Genomic DNA, 21133 nt, shown 5'->3' with positions numbered 1-21133 from the left:
CATTTACACAAAGGAAAGGTGGTAGAGGTTGACTGGACAGGATGTTCTGTTATTAGTTATATAGGAATATAAATAATACCACTATAACCTCTTTTTAGTTATAAAGGGATTCCATATGTATGTTTGATGGGACAAAGGGATGATAACTGCCTCTTAGAAGGACTAGTAGCCACCCTAGGGTGCACATTGCCTGGTCATTGTGGTTGCAGCACTGCTGTTGGAGGGGAGCTCAGAACCCTTGGAAGGTGGATGTGGCCACAAAAAGTTAACTTTTTGTGCTTGCTCAGGGTGGCTTGGTAATTCATCAGATGGGCGGGGTAGAAATAATATAATAATAATATTATAATTATAATTATAATTAAGCCCTGATCAGATTTGAGCATGTGAACTTGTTTCGTCCATATGGAGTTCATCTGTCAGGAAGTGGGGAAGATGTCTGGATAGATCTCTCTCTGTTCAGGCCTTCTGGATTGGCTACAGAGGTTGGTTGGGCTGGCAGAACAAGGACCATGGTAGGATCCCACCCAGGGTGAATTACTATAAGGGGGGAGCAACTGGGGGTTACAGATGAGAAGAGTCTGCTAAAAGAGAAAAAAAGAAAAGAAACCAAAACAGATTTGTGTGAATACACTTCCCGCAATCACCTGCACTTCATGTGCAGATAATTGATATGCACTTAAATAGCAGACTGGTTAAACTGGTTGCTACCATTCCTAGAGTTGTTTTTTTTGCTAAGCAGAGCACATATCCAAGTGAACAAGATGAAATTGTAATGCCCTGCAATATGTATATTTGTCCCGCATGCTGGGGAGGAGGAAGCAGAGAGGAGAGGCAGGAGGAGTGACTTATTTCTGATTTACATAGGGTGTACGTTTCACATTCTAACTTGCTCCTCCCTTTTTAAAACAACTTTCATGCATTCACAAGAAACAGAATGGTCTTGTCCAACATGGGGTGCCTTTTCCTGAGAATTTTTTTTTGGCATCTCTTCATCTTCCTTTTTGCTACTTCTTCACTCAGCCTAGAACTCACAGAAAAATTAGCTGAAGAGCCAGAAAGCTACAGTGATGCTGTTCCTCCGCTATGGGATTCTGCACCTGGAAATTTAGATGATTACCCAGTAAATGGCAGCAACATATTAATCAACCCGTGGAGCTACCCTCAGAGATTAGGACTATACAAAATCCTGCTTAAAGCCACATCTAACTTTTTCGCTCCTCCTGGACCAAATGATGCTGACAACAATGTGCCAGGAAGATTGCCCCAGCAGCATGGTTTGCAATACATTTCGAACAAAAATATCCTATGGGGACTGGCTTTACAGCATGGCTGGCAATACTCTTCAGGTATGAACAAATTCCCTTACAATCTAAACTGTTAGGAATGTGCTCTCTCTTCTTGGTTCAAATGGCAGGAGAAATAGGTTGAGACTTGTGACTTTGAAAATGTATTTCAGCGCTTTTTGTTAAGCTCTACACTGCAAAAATGGTGTTCTTAGCCTCACTGCTTTTTGTTTGTAAAAAAATGAGGTCCAGTGCTCAGACATCATACGTATGGACACAATAGGGAAGTGGGTGTCTTCTATATATACAGATGAAAGGGCCAATTAGCTTAGCTCACCTCACTTTATTGAGGATAGCGAAAGAAAACGTTGAAAAAAGATCCTCCAACTACAGGCATAACCAAAGCAGGCTGCTCATATGTCAGAGTCACAGCACTGCCGCCTACTTCCTGCTCATTATTATCATCCCAATTCTTAACAATTTCCCCACAAACTTTGTTCTTCAGCCCAAGCAAGGAATACATCTTTTCTGTAGCACATATTTCCTTTCCATTTCCACCTTACATGTACAGTGGTACCTCAGGTTACATACGCTTCAGGTTACAGACTCCGCTAACCCAGAAATAGTGCTTCAGGTTAAGAACTTTGCTTCAAGATGAGAACAGAAATTGTGCTCCGGGGGCACCACAGTAGCAGGAGGCCCCATTAGCTAAAGTGGTGCTTCAGGTTAATAACAGTTTCAGGTTAAGTACAGACCTCTGGAACGAATTAAGTGCTTAACCCGAGGTACCACTGTATTGACAGTACAATGCTACGCATGCTTATTCAGTAGCAAGCTCCACTAAGTCCTTGCATAAAGTGATGGGTATGTGATGTGGCTCTTTAAAAAGGGGGGTGGGGTACTCTGCATCACTGAGTGTCACTAGAAAAAATCACTGCCTGTTCTCATATTTTCCATGTACAGTAGTACCTCAGGTTAAGTACATAATTTGTTCCACAGGTCTGTTCTTAACCTGAAACTGTTCTTAACCTGAAGCACTACTTTAGCTAATGGGGCCTCCTGCTGCCGCTGCGCCGCCGGAGCATGATTTCTGTTCTCATCCTGAAGCAAAATTCTTAACCCGAAGGACTATTTCTGGGTTAGCGGAGTCTGTAACCTGAAGCGTTTGTAACCCGAGGTACCACTGTACCTGGTTAGTGATCATTTGAAGGGACAATGAAATACATAAGAAGAATGTTTAACCCTCTCCAACTCAGTTGAATCTCCCTTGCAAATGTTCCTATGGTCATTTCACACACTCTGCCCAAAAAACGTCAAAATCTTACAACCACCTACCTGTGGCTAAGCCCGGCTGAACTCAGCCAAACTTATTTCTGAGTAGATATGAAATGTAAGGTGTATTTGCAGAGAACTGTTAGGTGTGGCAAAAGTTAAAAGTTATTCTGATTGATTTTGTGTAGGCTTTCGATATGGTGGCTGGGTGCAAATGTGGACATGACTCCTGTTCCCTTGAGCAGGGAATTTCAGCAGCTGCAGTTGATAAGCTGCACCTGATGAAATTCCCTCTTCTACACTGCCCTTGTTTTCAGCTGGCTACAGTAACAATGGCTTATGCAAGCCTTTCCATATGTTTTGGGCCAACTCCCATCAGCCTCAGCCAACATTGGTCAGAGATGGGAGTCGCTGTTCAAGAATACCTGGAGAGCAACAAACTGGGAAATGGTGGCATATATAAAACCTTGCTGTGGCGGTTGCCATCTTTTGGGATTGGGTAGGAATTTGTCCACTAGGCCAATTGGCTCCAGCCTGGTGGTTTTGCCTACCTCATAGCAATCGTTACAACTCACCCAGTAATTAAAATGTTTGTGGTAGGATGTAAACATCATTAAATGTAATGTAATACTGTACTTGATTTTCTTCTAGGCAGACTAGAAGATCCAACCAACATCACAAGATGCGGCAAGAAAGATGGAGATAATCAGTGCATATCAGAGCACAGCTGGTGGGCGTGTAGGTATTTTCATCCACGAAGATTTTCATAATACCAGAGTCCTACCCACACAGTAATTTGTAGGGCCTAAATGTGCAGAGCATGGATTGGACCTTTATTGCTTATAGTATTTATTCTCTCTGTGTTACCCATACATTTATCCAGTGCTTTTTTTCTAAAAAAAATGTTTAGGGGTACTCTCATTTTCCTACTTATATTGAAATACTGCCCCCCTTTTTTAATGATATTTATTAGAAGTTTGAAAATTACAGAGAAAAGAAGAAGAGAAAACAACAAAAAATTAACAAAACATACATTACAATACATAAAAAATACATAAAAAATACAACAGTACAACAATAACAATAAAAAACACACATCCAATATTCCATATCTTTATCTTTCATTTACTTGTTTCATCGACCTCCTCACACCTCCCTTTTTGTATTCTAGTTTAGTTATTTGTTTCAGCAAATTCTTTCCATCTTTCTCAAATTTTATTGGGTAATTTATCTTAACAGTCTAACCTATTAATTAACTCAACAAATCCTTTCCATCTTTCACTATATTCTGTCGTTCGGTTTACCTTAATTTATTTTAACCTTATCTTACCATAAAATACCTTAAAGCTTAAAACTTAATATTTATACATAACTCCTTATATCATTTCTACTAAAGCCAAATAGTTTCATTCCAACATTTTTCCTAATACTCGTTAATTTTACACTAATTCCCAAAATAAATTTTTAAATACTTTCTTCCAATCTTCATCCAACGTCTCTTCTTTCCTGGTCTCGGGTTATGTCAGTCCTTACTGTCCATTCCATCTAGTCCATCAACCTGGTAATCTTAAGTCTTTTCCATGTCCCTTCTGCAGATCTTCTTCTTGTTTATACCTGCACTTTACCTTGTCTTTTGTTGATCTCTTTCTTAGTTTCTTTCCTTTCTCATTGAGGAGTAGGTCTCGGGAAAACTCCAACCCAAAGATATCTCCATCTCCCCTCAACAGATCAGCCCATTTCTCACAGTCCCATTCCCCACAGTCAGCAGTGTAGTCCAGAAAGTATTTAAAAGCATGTTTCAAAGTCCCTCCAAAATTAAGAGCCCCCACAACTCCAGACCCCCCCCCCCGGCCCGCTCCAGATTCATTCTTCAAGAACAGTGGCTTATGCTCCCGCAGGGCCTCAGATCTCTCCATTTGTGTTACTTGAGGTTCAGCAGCAACCTCCTCCATTGTCTTCTGCATTTGCACTTGCCCTGTCAAAACAGGTTCCTGGGTTGGTTCCTGGATGGTTTCTATATAAGTATTCGCTGTTTGTCCAAAGTTTTTGACTGCAACAGTCATCAAATCCATCTTCTCATGCATCTGCTCCAACAAAGGGCTTGTCTTGCAAAAAGCAAGCACCAAAACTTCTTCTAAACACATTTTTATTCAAGGTCAGAGTCTGGTCCCACGATCCTAATCTCCACAGCTGTGAAATCCCCAGATCGACTCCAGCAACAATTTAACAAGCTCCCTCTAGAGGAGACAATTTCCATTTGTATCCATCTTTTAAAAGCAGGTCCAACAAAAGAAAGTTACTTTCATTTTTCAATTTTTTTGTTTCTTTTAAATGCAAAAGGCAACATTGGAATCAATTTGTTTCTCTTCTTTAACTGTCTGTCAAAAGACGTTCCATTCACAGTCAATGAACTTCCCCAGAAATTTCTGTCTCTGACACCCCGTTCCCAGGTTTGAGACGGTGGAAATTTATCTTTCTTTACTCTCTCTCCTGCAGGCTTGAACAATCAAAATTCCCCCTCTTTTCTCCTGCTTCCAAGAGGGGTTTTGGTGGTTAAAACTGAAGGAAATTTAGACCTTTATATACAACTTTCCAGACTTTAGCTTGCACAATTTTTGCTTCAGTCTATTTACAAAAGCGGAAGGCGGACTTCCTGTTTAGAGCCTTCCCACTTCAGTGCCAAATTAAAATGTTTCTTAATCCAATTTTCCGTTCTACTCACGAGTACTTGTTTAGAGTCCAATTGTTCACAGGAAAAAGTCAGTGCTCTCCGGCAACGGCTGTGCGGCTTCACTCCGTAAAAATAGCAGTCGATTCAAGACACCGCGCTGCTCACCCCACGTCGCTTCGGATCCCCGAAAAAGGGTTTCCCTGCAAGTAGGGGAGGCGCTCCTGGTGTCAGCTGAATCCCACATTCCCAGGCTTCCTCCGCCTGGGATTTTTAAAGGGTCTCCGCCTTCGCCACAGCGGCAAGACCCGATTTTCGCGGAGCGGGTTCCTCTCGGTCAGAGGAACTCCGCCATTGCCGATGGTGAAATACTGCCCCTCAATGAGGCCAAACTTAGATTCACAAAATGTTTAGGGGTATGCTTACTCCTGCATCCCCCCAGAAAAAGCACTGCATTTATCTATGTGTGAATGAGGCCTCCTGCCTCTGAAATCCTGTGGGAGCAATCCCAGAACCACATATTTGGGAGTTAGACCATTCAAGAAATTGGGACTCAAGGCCAAACTAGATGTGAGACTATTCATACAAGACGTGGCTGCATGAATTCCTTATTTTAAATATATTGCAGAAGTCAGGGCCCAATTCAGATTGAAAACCTTGCACAGGAGTAGACAAAGCCCGTGAGGTGACATAAGACAGTCACCACAGACAGTAGATCCCACCTCTGAAAAGCATGCTGCTCCCCACCACGACTGCCCGTTTTTACTCCCCTGCCACCTTTAGCAAGAGGGGCTGCAGAGGAAGAGGTAGCAGCAGCAGGGGGTGCTGTGGAAGAGGAGGTAGTGAAGGATGACATTTTCTGCTTTGTCTAAAGCAGCCAAATGCCCTAGGCCAGTCCTGGGAGGAGATGTGCATTACGCCTTTGCTGCCTAAAGGTAAAGGTAAAGGTACCCCTGCCCGTACGGGCCAGTCTTGCCAGACTCTGGGGTTGTGCGCCCATCTCACTTAAGAGGCCAGGGGCCAGCGCTGTCCGAAGACACTTCCGGGTCACGTGGCCAGCGTGACATCGCTGCTCTGGTGAGCCAGAGCTGCACACGGAAACGCCGTTTACCTTCCCGCTAGAAAGCGGTCCCTATTTATCTACTTGCACCCGAGGGTGCTTTCGAACTGCTAGGTTGGCAGGTGCTGGGACCAAGCAACGGGAGCGCACCCCGCCGCGGGGATTCGAACCGCCGACCTTTCGATCGGCAAGCCCTAGGCGCTAAGGCTTTTACCCACAGCGCCACCTGCGTCCCCCCCCTTTGCTGCCTACTATGCTACTAATCCAGATTGGGGGATGTGCTAATTGCATTTCAGGGTGGCGGGGGGACACGGACTCCCAGTCATGTAAATAGCAAGCTCAGGTGACCTAGTTTACTTTTTAAAAAGCCCTTCACCCAGTTGTTAAATTGTGTAATTGATGTCTTAAGTTTTGCCTGATGCTGCATGGAAGTGTGCCTTCCATTTACCAGAACTTCCAGTAATTTGAATGCTCTCCCATATCACCAGATGTTCTGCTAAACCAATATTGCTGCTGTCCATTACTGCAGGTATGAATTACTACCTAGCAATTGTACCCTTTCTGGGAGCACTGGAAAGTGGCATTTTTGGAGACTTGGCAGACAAGGTAGAACTACTACCACCGGATGAGCAAAGAGCTGACTTCTGTCACAGTGTTGCAGAATGCAAAGCCCAGGCACCAAAAGCCATGGCTGGCTGGAGAGATTTCTTCAAGGTACTGTAGCTGTTTTTCTGGCAAGATGGATAGTAGGGTGGTGGGGGTTTTTTTGTTTTTGTTTTTTGCACCAGAACCATATATTTAAAGATAGCAATCAAGTAGCGCCTTCTGTTTTTCAGTTTCAACAATAGGTTATTGTTTCCTTGTTTTTCCACTTCAAAATAATCTCTGCTCACCTACTTTATTAGACAATTTAGGACTTTTTCAAATGGTTAAAGAAAATAATTATGTTTCAGAACCTGTCTAAATTAATGCCACCAGCAAAATCCTGCAAGATGTTGGGATGATTTGTAGTGTGAGTAAGAAAGAGAACATGAAACGTTCTGGGATATTTTTGAAGGAACTGGGACAATCCATTTCTGACACAATTCCGTGGGTATTGCACTGCCATCAATGACATGATATTTTAGAATAGCCGCTCAGCTAATGAGAATTCTAGTTATGGCTACAATCTTATAACTGGGAGTAAGTCCTATTGAAGCCAGCGAGGCTGGTATAATATTGCAATGTAAAGGATGATGCAGTATTTATGAACAAAAGCTCCACATGGTCATGCAAGTGCTATGATTTGGAAGGGCTGGGAAAAGAGGGGTAGATTTACAATCTTCAGTTACTTCCCTTTTTTAAAACAAAAACAAAAACTTCATTTCCAAGAAATCTGAATAAGGGGAAAGCTCACACACATCTGTAGCAGAACAAACCAAACAGTTTTTAATTAAGGATGCAGGAAGATGCCTTATAGCAGGCTTCCTCAAACTCGGCCCTCCAGATGTTTTTGGCCTACAACTCCCATGATCCCTAGCTAGCAGGACCAGTGGTCAGGGGCGATGGGAATTGTAGTCTCAAAATATCTGGAGGGCTGAGTTTGAGGAAGCCTGCCTTATAGTCAGACCCTTCATCTAGCTCAGTATTGTTGCCATTGGCTGGCCGTGGTTCACCAGGATTTTGAACACAGGGCATCCCCTCCCCATCTGGTGATGCCAGGGATTTGACCTGGGACCTTCTGCATGAAAAAATAGATGCTGTTCCATCCCCTCTCCCATTCACTTTTTTGGGGCTACTTTGGAAGGTGACTCAGAAACTACAACTAATCCAGAATGCGGCAGCTAGACTGGTGACTGGAAGCGGCCGCCAAGACCATGTAACACCGGTCCTGAAAGACCTACATTGGCTCCCGGTACATTTCTGAGCACAATTCAAAGTGCTGGTGCTGACCTTTAAAGCCCTAAGTGACCTTGGTCCAGTATACCTGAAGGAGCATATCCACCCCCATGGTTCAGCCCGGACATGGAGGTCCAGCGCCGATGGCCTTCTGGTGGTTCCCTCACTACGAGAAGCCAAGTTACAGGGAACAGGCAGAGGGCCTTCTTGATAATGGCGCCTGCCCTGTGGAACGCCCTCCCATCAGATGTCAAGGAAATAAACAAATATCTGACTTTTAGAAGACATCTGAGGGCAGCCCTGTTTAGGGAAGTTTTTAACGTTTGATGTTTTATTGTGTTTTTAATATTCTGCTGGGAGTCACCCAGAGTGGTTGGCGAAACCCAGCCAGATGGGCGTGGTATAAATAAATAAATAATAAGTTTATTATTATTATTTTATTATCCTAATGGAGTGTGTGTGTGTGTGTGTGCACGCACGTATGTGCGTATGGCATCTTCTCTTCTAGTATCTCTCATCCACTGCACTGAGCTCTGAAGCGCCTGAAGCACAAGAAGCAGCACTGAACTACATGTGGAACGCTCACGTTCATAGCCTGGCTTATGGAAGGCGAAAGTTTAAAAACCGGTAAGAGAAAACTACCAGAGGTACAAAAGGTTTTTCGCAGGTTCCCTATGATGTACACTCACAGGTCACTTACAGGTGTGAGAAACAATCTTTGTTTTCCAGCAGTCATATGCAGTGCTGTTTTGGAAGGAAGGAAAGATACCTGTAATCTTATTTTGATATAGGTGCTGTGAGTGCCGGCACAAAATAACTGCCATGGGTGGAGTGGGGGAAACCACAGGTGCCAATACTCCATACCTGTGAATATCATCACGAAAAGTACTGGTCAATTTAAAACATTTCTGTTTATTCAGGATATAGCTTGAGGAGTGCATCAACCTTGGACTGACTGCTGGCTGTTGCGTTCTACATTTTATCCTGTATATTTGCCCTAGGCTTCTAATTTGTGTTTGATTGTGTATGTATTCTTGAACGTTTTTGCATTCTGTGTCTCTTTGGGAAGAAATGTCTCTTAATAAATAAATAAGTCCTTCCAACAGGATGATGTGTTGTCAGAGAGTGGTACAGCTCCTGGTAATGTGCAATTAATTAATCAAAATCCGAAAATCTATTCTTACTTAGATCACATTAGAAGCTATTTAACCTGTTGATAGCAGAATGAATATTTTAGTGGGGTGGGCTACAATCTGTCCTTTCTTTAGCATTAATAATTGGCACTGAATGAATTTTGTTTACTATACAGTGGTACCTCGGGTTACATGCACTTCAAGTTACATACGCTTCAGACTCCACATACGTTACAGACTCCGCTAACCCAGAAATATTGCTTCAGGTTAAGAACTTTGCTTCAGGATGAGAACACAAATCGTGCTCTGGCAGTGTGGCAGCAGCAGGAGGCCCCATTAGCTAAAGTGGTGCTTCAGGTTAAGAACAGTTTCAGGTTAAGAACAGACCTCCGGAACGAATTAAGTTCTTAACCCAAGGTACCACTGTATTGTGTTTTTCTTTTCATTACCTTGTTTTTAATTGATTTTAGCTGTTTTTGTATTTTGTGGTGTTTGAGATTTTTTTTATGAAGCAGCAAATTAACAAATAACAGCAGCCTCATATCTGGCATTGCTCAGAACTGCTAAAACAACAACAGTGCTGTTCTGAAATCGGTGGTTAAAATCAATGCAGTTTTGAAAGTCTGTCCTGTGTCTTGATTCAAAATGATGCCCACTTGTATCCAAACATGGACAAAAGCCTACTCCTTGATCTCAGGAACCATTATGAAAATTGGTTACAATATCTTAAGAGGTGTCCACTTGCATAGTGTACAAACAGCTTTCAAAATATACAGTATAACAACAAAACAACAACAACAACAGAGTTTAAACTGATTACCTCATTTTCCTCTTCTTGCTTCATATTTCAGATTGCCATACCTTAGTGGTCCTGAAAGCAATTTTGGGGAGGACTGGGCGGCTACTGTTGATTTCATTGCAGCCACACATTTTCATACAGACCAGGAGACCACCAATCGTTTGCAGACTGGCTTACCGCCAAGAATGCTTTTGGAAGGAGAGAAAGCCCCATTCATTGCAGACTTCACACCTGAGCAGAATAAAGTGCTGTTTCTACTTGGTGCTCTGAGTAGAACCAATGAGAAAACAGGTAGGCGTTTGGACAACCACACAGTACACAACTAGAATTGAAGCTCTGGGGCCGGTAGGAGGCTGGAGGATGCACAGGAAAGTGGTAGCTGCTTCTGCACTACTCCACACATCAGCTGTTTGGCAGGGAGGCTGAGCAGCCCAAACAAAGTCTGCTGCACCTCCAGTCTCTGCCTTCACCAACATCCTCTTCAGGCTCCAGGGAGGGTCTCCTCATGAGCCATGAAGACTCTCCAGCTTTCTCTTACCATTTTTGAGGTTGAATCAAAATATTTATTTCCCAGCACCACACATATACACGCAGTTGTATATGTTCATGTAACATAAATACTAGGGTTGCCTCCGGTTTTTCTTCTGCGTGCAGTTTCTTCCTCCTGCCTTCGGTGTCTGGCAGATGTTGTTGCAACCCTTTTCCATCACACACCAGTTCTTTAAAGTCAATTAAAGATCTAGTTAAACAGTGAACCTCTGTTTCTTAATGGCGGTGTAGGAGGGTTTTCACCAGGTGAGGTGCTTTTGCACTCAGCGCCTCCCTGCCTCCCATGCCCAAACAAGAGCCAGGTACTGAGATGAACTGTGAGTGAAGTCCATTCCCCCTGTCCCTGGTGGGAATTTGCAAGGATGATTTATCCTCTGTTGTCCTTGTTTTTCATTTGCCAACAATCCCCCGCTGTTGTGGGGGCTGCCTCCATTAAGGCAGGCAGGACTGGAAGCCAAAAATAAACTTCATTGTAGTCCCAAAAATAAATGACACAGAAGAAGAGAAACCTGTAAAGGAGGTGATTCATTTTCAGAGGGAAATACGCATTTCACCAAGCTGAGGTTGCATGCTTTTTCTGCTTTATAATGGTCTTTTGCTCCACTTCTCCACACAGCTGTTCAGATAGCTATAAAATTGGTGCTGCATGGCACCATCTTGTGGCATTAATGAGAAAAAAGCAACTTTTTGCTTTTTATATTTATTTTATTTTTACACTCCTATCCACTTTTCCTTCAGTGAGTAAAGCAGATTAGCCTGAGACGCGATGACTAACCTAGTTAATGTCATGGCCGAGGAGAGATTTGAACTCTGATCTGCAAGGTCCTGTTCCTGAAAATCCTACCTGATAGATAGCTCAAAGCCTTCCATCTCAGATCAAAAGCAAAATGTAATATGATGGGAAGATACTTGAGTGCTATGGATGAACAAACAAACAAACAAACAAACAAACAAACAGCATGGTCCAGGACCAGTATCTTCAAGCCATTCAATGCCTGCATAAACATTTCATTTCATTAAACTTTTAATTTGTATGCCACCTTTCTATCTTAACTATACACAGTGCATTTTTGGGGAGGGCAGGGGTATGCATACTCCTATACATTTTGTGAATCTAAGTTTGGCCTCATTGAGGGGCAGTATTTCAATATGAGTAGGAAAATGAGAGTACCCCTAAACATTTTTAGAAAAAAAGCACTGACTATACACAATGCAGTTTACAAGCTGAAGAAACAACAAAATGTACAACAAAGATCATGCACCTTATAACAATCTGATCCAACACAAAAAGTCATAATAAAAACATAACTTTAAAACAAACAAAATAATGTAATATTCAATAATCTATTAGAATATAACAGCACACAATAAAATTAGCTCTCAAAATACCAGCATGTAAGAATTAAACAGAAATTCACTCTTAATAATTTGTTGAACTGGAAAGTGGAAGATAAATCCTCACATAAATAAATAAAACCTTTCTTTTACAGGAAACCTTTTGCTGCTGATTTGGAAGGCTGCCATGGCTACCGAAGCAGGAAGAGAAATTGGCCGCAAACTTATTGAAAGTGTGATTTAGAGAAACTTGCGAAACTTGTGTGGGGGGGGGGAGAATAATTCCTTTAATTATCTGCTTGGTAGTGAATCAACTTTGCTAGTTGTTTGCATTTCTTAGCAATTCACCAGTTTTAGGCTTATCTATATGGGATTAAGGTTGCAACCCTATTTACACTTACCTGGCACTTCATTCTGAGTAGACCTATACACAGTGACTTGTTAAATGCCATAAATCAGGCTTCTTCAAACTCCAGATGTTTTTGGCCTACAACTCCCATGATCCCTAGCTAGCAGGACGAGTGGTCAGGGATGATGGGAATTGTAGTCTCAAAACACCTGGAGGGCTGAGTTTGAGGAAGCCTGCCATAAATAAATAAAATGAAGCTGAAAATGAAACCTGATTTGTCTTGATCAAGGAACTGCAAAACACCCCTCTCCCCCAACCTTCCTTATGGTTTGAAAGGTCAAAAGTGTATGAAGAAGCAAATGTAACATTACATTTCTACAATAGGCTAGTTTTGAAATACACTCACACACCCCTCTCTATTCTCCATTCAGACAAGCAAGAGTTCATGGATGCACTCCAGCCTGGCAAAAACATTTGTGTAACAAAGCGAAGAGTGTAGCCTTGGGAGAGTTACAAACTGCTCTGGGTTTTTAGTATAACCAGGCAGCATCTTAATCTTGTTAGATAAATATTAACTTCTGAATTCACTTACATAAATTAAAAAAAAGAATACAAAGTTAACACAACATTTGGAGAGGCGGGATGGGGGGAGCTGTGAAGCATGAAAGCATTTTAGACCCAATGTGCTTATAAAACTATGGATGAGCTGCTTGTCCCTATCAGCTGTAAAATGTGTCACACAGCACCATCTTGTGGTACTGATTAGCAGTGCTTTGCAAAACAGCTTTCTCGAGGATTATTGAGAATTCTGCTTCTTAGAAGCTTTGACTGAAGCAAAATAAAATATATCTAGTTGAGAGAACACCTAAGGACTAAATTAGTGAAGGGTTGAACTAGTCATGCCTTGGAACTGGACTCATACACCTAAACTAGTTCAGTTTATTCCAAAATAGATTGGCTATATGTTTTGGTGCCCAAATTTGATATGTTGTTATTATTTAAAAGGGACATGGGTGGCGCTGTGGTCTAAACCACAGAGCCTAGGGCTTGCCGATCAGAAGGTCAGCGATTCAAATCCCCGCAACGGGGTGAGCTCCCGTTGCTCAGTCCCAGCTCCTGCCTACCTAGCAGTTCAAAAGCACGTCAAGTGCAAGTAGATAAATAGGTACCGCTCCAGTGGGAATGTAAATGATGTTTCCATGGGTTGCTCTGGTTCACCAGAAGCAGCTTAGTCATACTGGCCACATGACCTGGAAGCTGTCTGTAGACAAACACTGGCTCCCTCGGCCTATAGAGTGAGATGAGCACGCAACTCCAGAGTCATCCGCATCTGTACCTTTACCTTGTTATTTAAAGCTCAAAGTGCCTTGGGTTCTCACTGTCTCAGGGAACACATCTTCTTATATGAGCCTCTGATCTGCAACATGATAGACAAGGGTCTCAGCTAAAGATTAATTCCTCCCGCCTGCTCCACCTCCAAACCTGAATGAATTGAGCACCCACCACCACCACCACCCAGAAACACTATTTGCTATGGGGGAAATGCAAGTAGTTTGGCATTTAGCTCTGTGAGGATGACATCTATACATCAGCTTGTGATTTTATTTTTGGAAGCAACTATTGCATCCAGCAAATTAACAATGGTTCAAGTACATAGGACTCATTTTAATGTTTTGTGCGTCTATTTCGACCTGATATGTCTCCTGTGGATTTTTTTCTCATTTTATGGAGTTTTAATATCTGCAGCTGTGCTGACATTTCACTTTCAAAACTGAGATATTCCATGTCTTGGAAGTTCTGCCTTGTATTTTTCTGTATTCACTGGTACTTTCTACTCCTGCTTCTCCAAGGTCTTGAGTAGGATTTTTAAGAATTAGAATAATCAGTAAATGACAGGATCAATGAAATCTGAAAATATCACATGGCATACCATCAGAATACCCACCCACACTCCTTCCAGCCAATGGATATACTTACTTCCACAGCGGTAGGGAATCTATGGATGTTGTTGGATCCTGTTTTCATCATCCCTGACCACTGGCCATGCTGGCTGGAGTTGATGGGAACTAGGGTCCAACAATCGCTGGAGGGCCACAGGTTAGCCATGCCCACTTCACAGACAAAACTGAATGTTAACACCTCTTCTTTCAAGTGCAGCTTTGTTTTGTTTTACAGAAATTGCCAGCATGGATAGTTTCCCCCCCTCACACCTGTAAAGTACCCAGCACAAAACAGATTGTGATTGACTGCACCTTTATATTTCTAGTCTTTAATCTCTGGAGCTCTACAATAACTAGTTTAGTTTCCTCCTTAATGGTGTATCAGTGTTTGGATGAAGTCAAGCTCACTCCACTGGGATCCATATGGCTTAGAAGACCAGGCTTCTCAATTAGTCCCCCTGTTGAAGCTTATCTGCACCAAATTAAAATGCCATACCAAAAATATAAATTAAATTCCGTTAATCGGTCTTCATCAATGAATAATAAAGCAAATAAATAAAGCTGAATTTGAATGCTGATTTTCTCTGTTTTCAGGCAGTGAAAAATATCATATACTGTAATAATATATTTCTTCCTCATGAAATGAAATGTGATCTGTCAAGGCTTTGAAATTGTTTATTTGGGAATTTCAGCAACTTCAGCAAAAGAGTTTTTGGTTTTTCTATTTACCTTCATACAAAACAAGTTCATATTTGGCTTTTGTGAGCTTAAGTGTATGCATTTCAATTGATTCACTCACTTAAAGCCATAGAAACACTTTGCTTCAGAACACAATACTGAATCCTGGGAAGGATTTAGATGCTCTATCATTGTTTGAAGTTACTCCCTTGTTCTGACTGGTAGGCTTAAATAACCTGAGGAAAAATTGCTTGCCAAAATGTTATTCCTAGAGTGACTAAAGGCCTACATATTATTTCATTTTGAGGAACTGAGACTGGTCTACACTCACAGAATGAGGCAGCAGAATGCACTCTGTCACTTCTGAAAAAGTTTGGGATGGTTGCTTTTGGATTTGGATTTGGATTTGCTTTTGAATCCTCTACCATATAAAAACAGGCACCTTGCAAGTGAAGTGAGGTGATGTTGGGTTATGATGTGACTAAGTCTGCATAGAGGGGAGAGTTGCTAGTATGGGAAAGAGGCAACATGCTCTGCTTCATCACAAGTGAGCCCTCAAGGAGCATCCAGTAGGAGAACAGCCTTTACCACGCGAACCAGTGGCGTAGCGTGGGTTGTCAGCACCCGGGGCAAGGCAAGTAATTTGTGCCCCCTAACCCGTGGATTTGCGCCCACTAACCCTAACCCCCAGATGTTGCACCCGGTGCGGCCGGCCCCCCTTGCACCCCCCACGCTATAACACTGACGCGAACTCAGAACGCAAGGGAGAAACGTGCTAAGAGGAAGGCACGCTTGGCAAATCCATACCATGATCAACTCCCACCTGCGAACCAATGTCCCCACTGTGGAAGGACGTGTGGGTCCAGAATTGGCCTCCACAGTCACTTACGAACTCATTGTTAAAACCGTGTTTCTGGAAGACAATCTTACTCGGTTACGATCGCCAAAGAAGAGAAAGAAGAAGAAGTGTGTTATCTTCTTTAAAAAACAAGTCTGCATTATAAGTCTGAGTGGAATTAAAAGGCCCACAATTAAATTATCACTTCTAATCATTACTGTAGATTAGATTACGGTAATTAAGGCCTTTTGCCTTAACTATCCCTAGACCAGGCTTCCTCAAACTCGGCCCTCCAGATGTTTTTCAGACTACAATTCCCATCATCCCTGACCACTGGCCCTGCTAGCTAGGGATCATGGGAGTTGTAGGCCAAAAACATCTGGAGGGCTGAGTTTGAGGGAGCCTGCCCTAGACAAAGACTGCGTACAAGCCAAACATTTGAAACACATCCTCTGCAAAACAAGGAGAAGTCTCCTGGGAACTGTCTTTAAAGAGCTGCATTTCTCAGAATCACTTGCTTCAAATGTATGGTGTGTACGCAGCCAAATGAAATGTCCAGAGTAGCTTACAGTTCATAGTTAAAAAATCCCCCAAACCCTCAATAATCCATGGGTGGTGGTGGGGAGGCACAACTGAAACAATAGAGATTAAAAGACCAGCAGCTCTTTTGCTTTCTAGAACATTCAACTTTCTTCTCATGGACATTGCACCACACACATGGACTGTCCTGCCAGTAGAATTAGCGTCGCCTTTTTCTGTCTCCAACGACTCCACAAACTTTAACGAGTAAAGCCCGTTATAAGCCTTAGTGCTGAGAAAGTTTGAACTTGCTGATTTTCCATCGCACCATTTCCCTTAAACACAGGAGCCCTGCCAGGAGGCTTTGAAAGCCCCGCAGTTGTATCACATGAGAATGCCAGGTCCATATGTAGTCAGCACTCAGGTTACTTCCTTCATCCTGTGCCTGTTTACACCCGCAGTATAAAATCTTCACTCGTTGCTTTTTTGCTCATTGATTTATGTGCTAAGTTTCGACAGGTGACGCTTTTCCTGACAGTGAAAATGCAGTGATGGGCAAATATCCACCTGTTGTTTTATATTGGTCACATTACTATTCTACATGCAGTGCCATTGTCTATAGGAATGGCGACAATTCTAAGCCCATCTCCTGACAGAGCTCCTGTGACTTTCAAAGACACAAAAAGGGAAATGGCACCATATGGCCCCACCACCATGCTACAGGAATATGAAAAGTCACATCTAGTAGAATTTCAACCCTCCATGTAGTTCAAAGGCACAGCAGCCTTCTTAAAGGTTTGGATCTGCTGTCATATTATTTCAGGGGGAAAAGTTTTTAGGAAGTGGATACCTTTCTTTTATGAGAACTTTCCTGTTCTGGAAGACTTTAAAGAAATGTCAATTAGTTGTCACCAACAGTTCAAACCCAAAAGCTAGTCAACTTGCAATGTCACACAAATCCATTCACCATAATTGTTGGAGATAGTTCAAAAGCCCACACTGCCAAGGGAAGGAACAGGGGGCTCCAGGCAATAAAGATACCATTGTCTCATATTTCTTCCTCTGCCTGCCCTGGTAACATGTATAATACACAATATGTACTTCGAGTCTTCCTGTGTCATATGCAGAAGCCAAAATGTTTTCTCCATGAAAATAATATTTGGGCAGCTCTTGTACATTCCTAGAAGATTCTATCATTAAGGTAGAAAGAGCTATTTTAATATCACTCTTCAACCATATTCCCATGGTGGCTATGCTGTAATGACATACTTATGTAAATAGATCTTGTGGGTATTAAGACATTCAATTTGCATTATATCAATATTTTAGTTGGCTCTTAGGAGCAAGCTGAGATTGGGGACGAACCATATTGTCCCCTCACACCTTGTTTCTGCTTTGATGTGTCCATTCTCTCTCAAAGTCACACACTATTTGCTGATATGAGCATTGGTACTTTAAAATGCATCAGGACACTGAACACTGAAGTGCTACTTTGTCCTTTAATGTCCCAGGACATGGGTTCCAATTATTCAGTGTCATTTTATGGATAAACTTCTAATGTACTGTCATTATCTAGCAATTTTAAAAGGAAATAAGTTAATGAGGTCTAAGAAAATGTGGGAGTGTTTACTATAATTACCTGGTTCATAGATCAGACTAATTATATTTCAACAGATTTCCATGTATAATCTAAAAGTAATTACTGCAGCTGCCAGCTGTTAAAATATTACGCTAATTGTACTCGAGAAAAGTTTGAAAACAAGTTTTTGACCTTTTCTGTGTTTAATTTATATTATATCCCACAGAGTCTCTGAGAAGGAAGCCTCCCCCCACCCAGAAGCTGACAAAACAAATACCCAAACAAATAAATGAAGGAGGCAGGTGGCTTTCTTCTTTCAATGAAATAAATAGAACTAGAATTATAATTTGTGATTTTTTTAAAAATAAATAAATGAAACTAGGTATGTTGCTTAGTCAATTACATGACTGTATGAAGTTTTCCACCATGCTCTACATTTCCTATTCACTTTGGAGGGGGATGATCAATGACATAATTATTAATATTATTTAATTCAGGTTTCTTAATTTTCTTCTGTAGCCTTCTGCAACCCACAGCAACAGAGCCTGTGGCAAATTATGGAAAAAGAGGAGAATCGATGACTGTTTCATGGGGCATTTTTGTACTCCTACCTTGATTTTGTTTGATACAATATTTTTAAAAAATGTTTGCTATTTTTATTCCTAAATAGAGTTCAGATTTTGTTCTAGAAAAGCTCCATTCTTTGTTTAGAACAATATTTCCCTTGAAGCACATTTCATGATAGGGCTTTTCTGGATCCCATTACTCTTGGAAGAGAATAGTAAGTGGATCTGGAAATTCTTTAACCTTCAGACTCTTGGGCAAACAATGTTTAACACTTTAAAAAGAGTAAGAGAATTTGTCAGGGATTTGAGACTAGATTTGCTTCTGGAAAGAAGAAGCTTAGGACTAAATACAGTACAGAAGGTCTTTACAAGCACAGATTGTGCAGAGAGGGAGTATACACTTCATCTTCTTCCGAAGACATTGGGATTTTGATTTATGAACTGTCTGGCTTTGATCCTGCTTCATGTGTTGAAGAAACTGGTCATAGAAGCACACATGCATCCAGACAGTGTATTGGTTCCCTTGAAATCAATGGGAAAAGTTACTCATGACTTAGTTCCTACTGAAATCAATGGAACTCAAGTGTAACCAACCTGCTGCAGTCTTTAACACACTTACCTGGCAAGTCCCATTGAGATCAGCAAGGCTTTATTTTGTGAAGAAATGTGAAGAACTGCACACATTCAGCCCACAGTTCTTACAAAGCTGCATTCATCAGCCATATTACTTGAGGCAGTATGGATCAAACAGAGTACTGGTGTTGCCAATGATAATCTGAACAGGGGCTGTAAATAGACCCTCGGAAAATTAGCATTGCAAAGTTCTTTATACACCATGCACCCTGCCCTGTGTTATGGATACCGTATATTCCTAACAGGGCCAAGGCATCTTTCTCTTTTGCTGTGGATACTATTGCAAGGAAGCAGTGTCTGGAGTGGTGTCCCCCCTACCCTTTAGGAAAAGTAGAATTGCGCTTTGTTTTTTTCTTCTCTCTATTTAATCCGACAGGCTTCCTATGCCCTGACAGTGGCATGGCAGGAGAAAATTCAGTCACTGGAGCATTTCCAATCATTCCCTGCAGATCTAGCCTTGGGAAAGTAAAACCTGCTGATACCTGCTTATCACAGAACTCTCCAAAGCACAGCCAGGTGGATCATTTCTGCAACTAGATTACCAGGTGCAACAGAGGGCAAGGCCAGTGCTTCTTGCAGGTGTAGGTAAGGCCGCATTTTAGCATAGTGGCTGATCAATTTTGTAGCAGTGCAATCTTATGCCTATTGACTCAGAAGTACACCCCAATGAGTGAAATGGGACTTACTCCCAGGTTAAGTGTGCAATAGAATTGTAGCCTAAAGGCTGCGTGTGTGTAGGCTGCACTTCCTACTTATTTATTAAAAACCATTTATAAACTGCTTAAAATTGAAAAAATCTCTCAAAAGTCTAAAAAGCAAATGATATACTATATCATTAAAACAAAGACACACAACCTACAACGGCGATAGAAAAACACTTAAAAGCAAATAAAAGCAAATAAAACAGAAATCCAGAGGATTCAGACGTGTAAAACAGGGTCTAGCCAATGCTACCATCTGATCCCCGACTTGTAGGTAGGAGCGGTACCACTGCAACACATTACTACCTGCTCCCAACTCACAGAGACGGTTCAGGAGGATACGATGGTCAATACTGAAAGCCACTGAGAGATCAAGCAAGAGTAACAAGGTTGCACTTCCCCTGTTCTGAAGCTGTTCTGTTCCAAAGTTATCCGAAGGTTTAGTAACTCTTCTTCTTCCTCTTTTTACTATTTCCTTGAATAATATAAATCAGTATCACCGCATTTCAGTCTCAATGCTTTTGAAAGCACAGCAACATTCATTTCACCATCACTAGAGTATCTATTTCTTCTTTCGTTGCCTTGCCGCCTTCATACTCAATGATGTGGACAGCAGTACAATCATTTCTGACAAGATTGAATCATTTTGTTTTCAGAGGAGTCTGAAAAATAAAGTGGACAAAAGACACGTTCATGTTCAGACTCATCAGAATGCTTCTGTATTATTGATAACAGCTACCGGTATATCAAGAGCACTGCCTACACTCACTCTCCGATTGTGCTTACTTTTGTTTTTTATGTAGCTTAAACAATCCTAAAATAAATCCTCAGGCAATTTAATGTATTCTCTTAAAACCAGGATTACACAGTCTTGTTTTCAGCACCTGTCCAATACAGATTTATATAAATAATAAAATATTTTTTTGTGTGTATTATTATTATTTGAAATGATCTGACATTAAAGTCTGAGCTTTAATTTCTGCAAATCTCCACCGCCATATAAAAATTGTTCTCAGAGAGAATCAAGGCATCTGGAATACTTGGCTCATCACTGGCAAAGCCATTGTTGTGAATTGAGATCACATACACAAACACAAATAAAACTTTCTATACCCAGCATATTACAACTCATTATCAGATCCTGTCAAATGTTATCATTCTCATTGAAAATAATTGTGTGTGAGTTTTTATTTTTAATGCACTTTAAGTAGAGTCATTCTTGGCATGCTAGATAAAGCGTGTCTGGAAGATCTCTGAAGGTCAGAAGTAGCCCAACTGACTGGTAGAAACTAGGATGTCCTTTGTTTATCAAATGATCTCAGACAACTGGGTTGCTGGCTCAGCCACTGAAGA

General features: G+C 41.5%; 2 protein-coding genes across 2 annotated transcripts in view; one reads left to right on the top strand and one right to left on the bottom strand.

Moving 5' to 3' along the window:
• Positions 1–905: 905 nt before the first annotated feature.
• Positions 906–12595, top strand: LOC309367651 (protein LEG1 homolog). Its single transcript, XM_081907203.1, has 6 exons — positions 906–1346; positions 3207–3293; positions 6813–6997; positions 8670–8788; positions 10146–10384; positions 12133–12595. Exons 1-6 carry the CDS (start codon positions 935–937, stop codon positions 12219–12221), a joined length of 1131 nt encoding a protein of 376 aa, XP_081763329.1. The 5' UTR covers positions 906–934; the 3' UTR covers positions 12222–12595.
• Positions 12596–18115: 5520 nt separating this feature from the next.
• The window catches only part of THEMIS (thymocyte selection associated), a 59549-nt gene continuing 56531 nt past the window's right edge, over positions 18116–21133 (bottom strand). Inside the window, exon 7 of the mRNA XM_081907144.1 lies at positions 18116–20442. The gene's annotated coding sequence lies outside the window, so the exon portion shown is untranslated. The remainder of the gene's footprint in view (positions 20443–21133) is intronic.

The sequence above is a fragment of the Podarcis melisellensis genome (assembly GCF_964234715.1).
Source record: "Podarcis melisellensis genome assembly, chromosome: 3".
NCBI classification, from domain to species: domain Eukaryota; kingdom Metazoa; phylum Chordata; class Lepidosauria; order Squamata; family Lacertidae; genus Podarcis; species Podarcis melisellensis.
The sequence above is the reverse complement of the archived record's forward strand: the minus strand, read 5'-3'. Positions and strand labels throughout refer to the sequence as shown.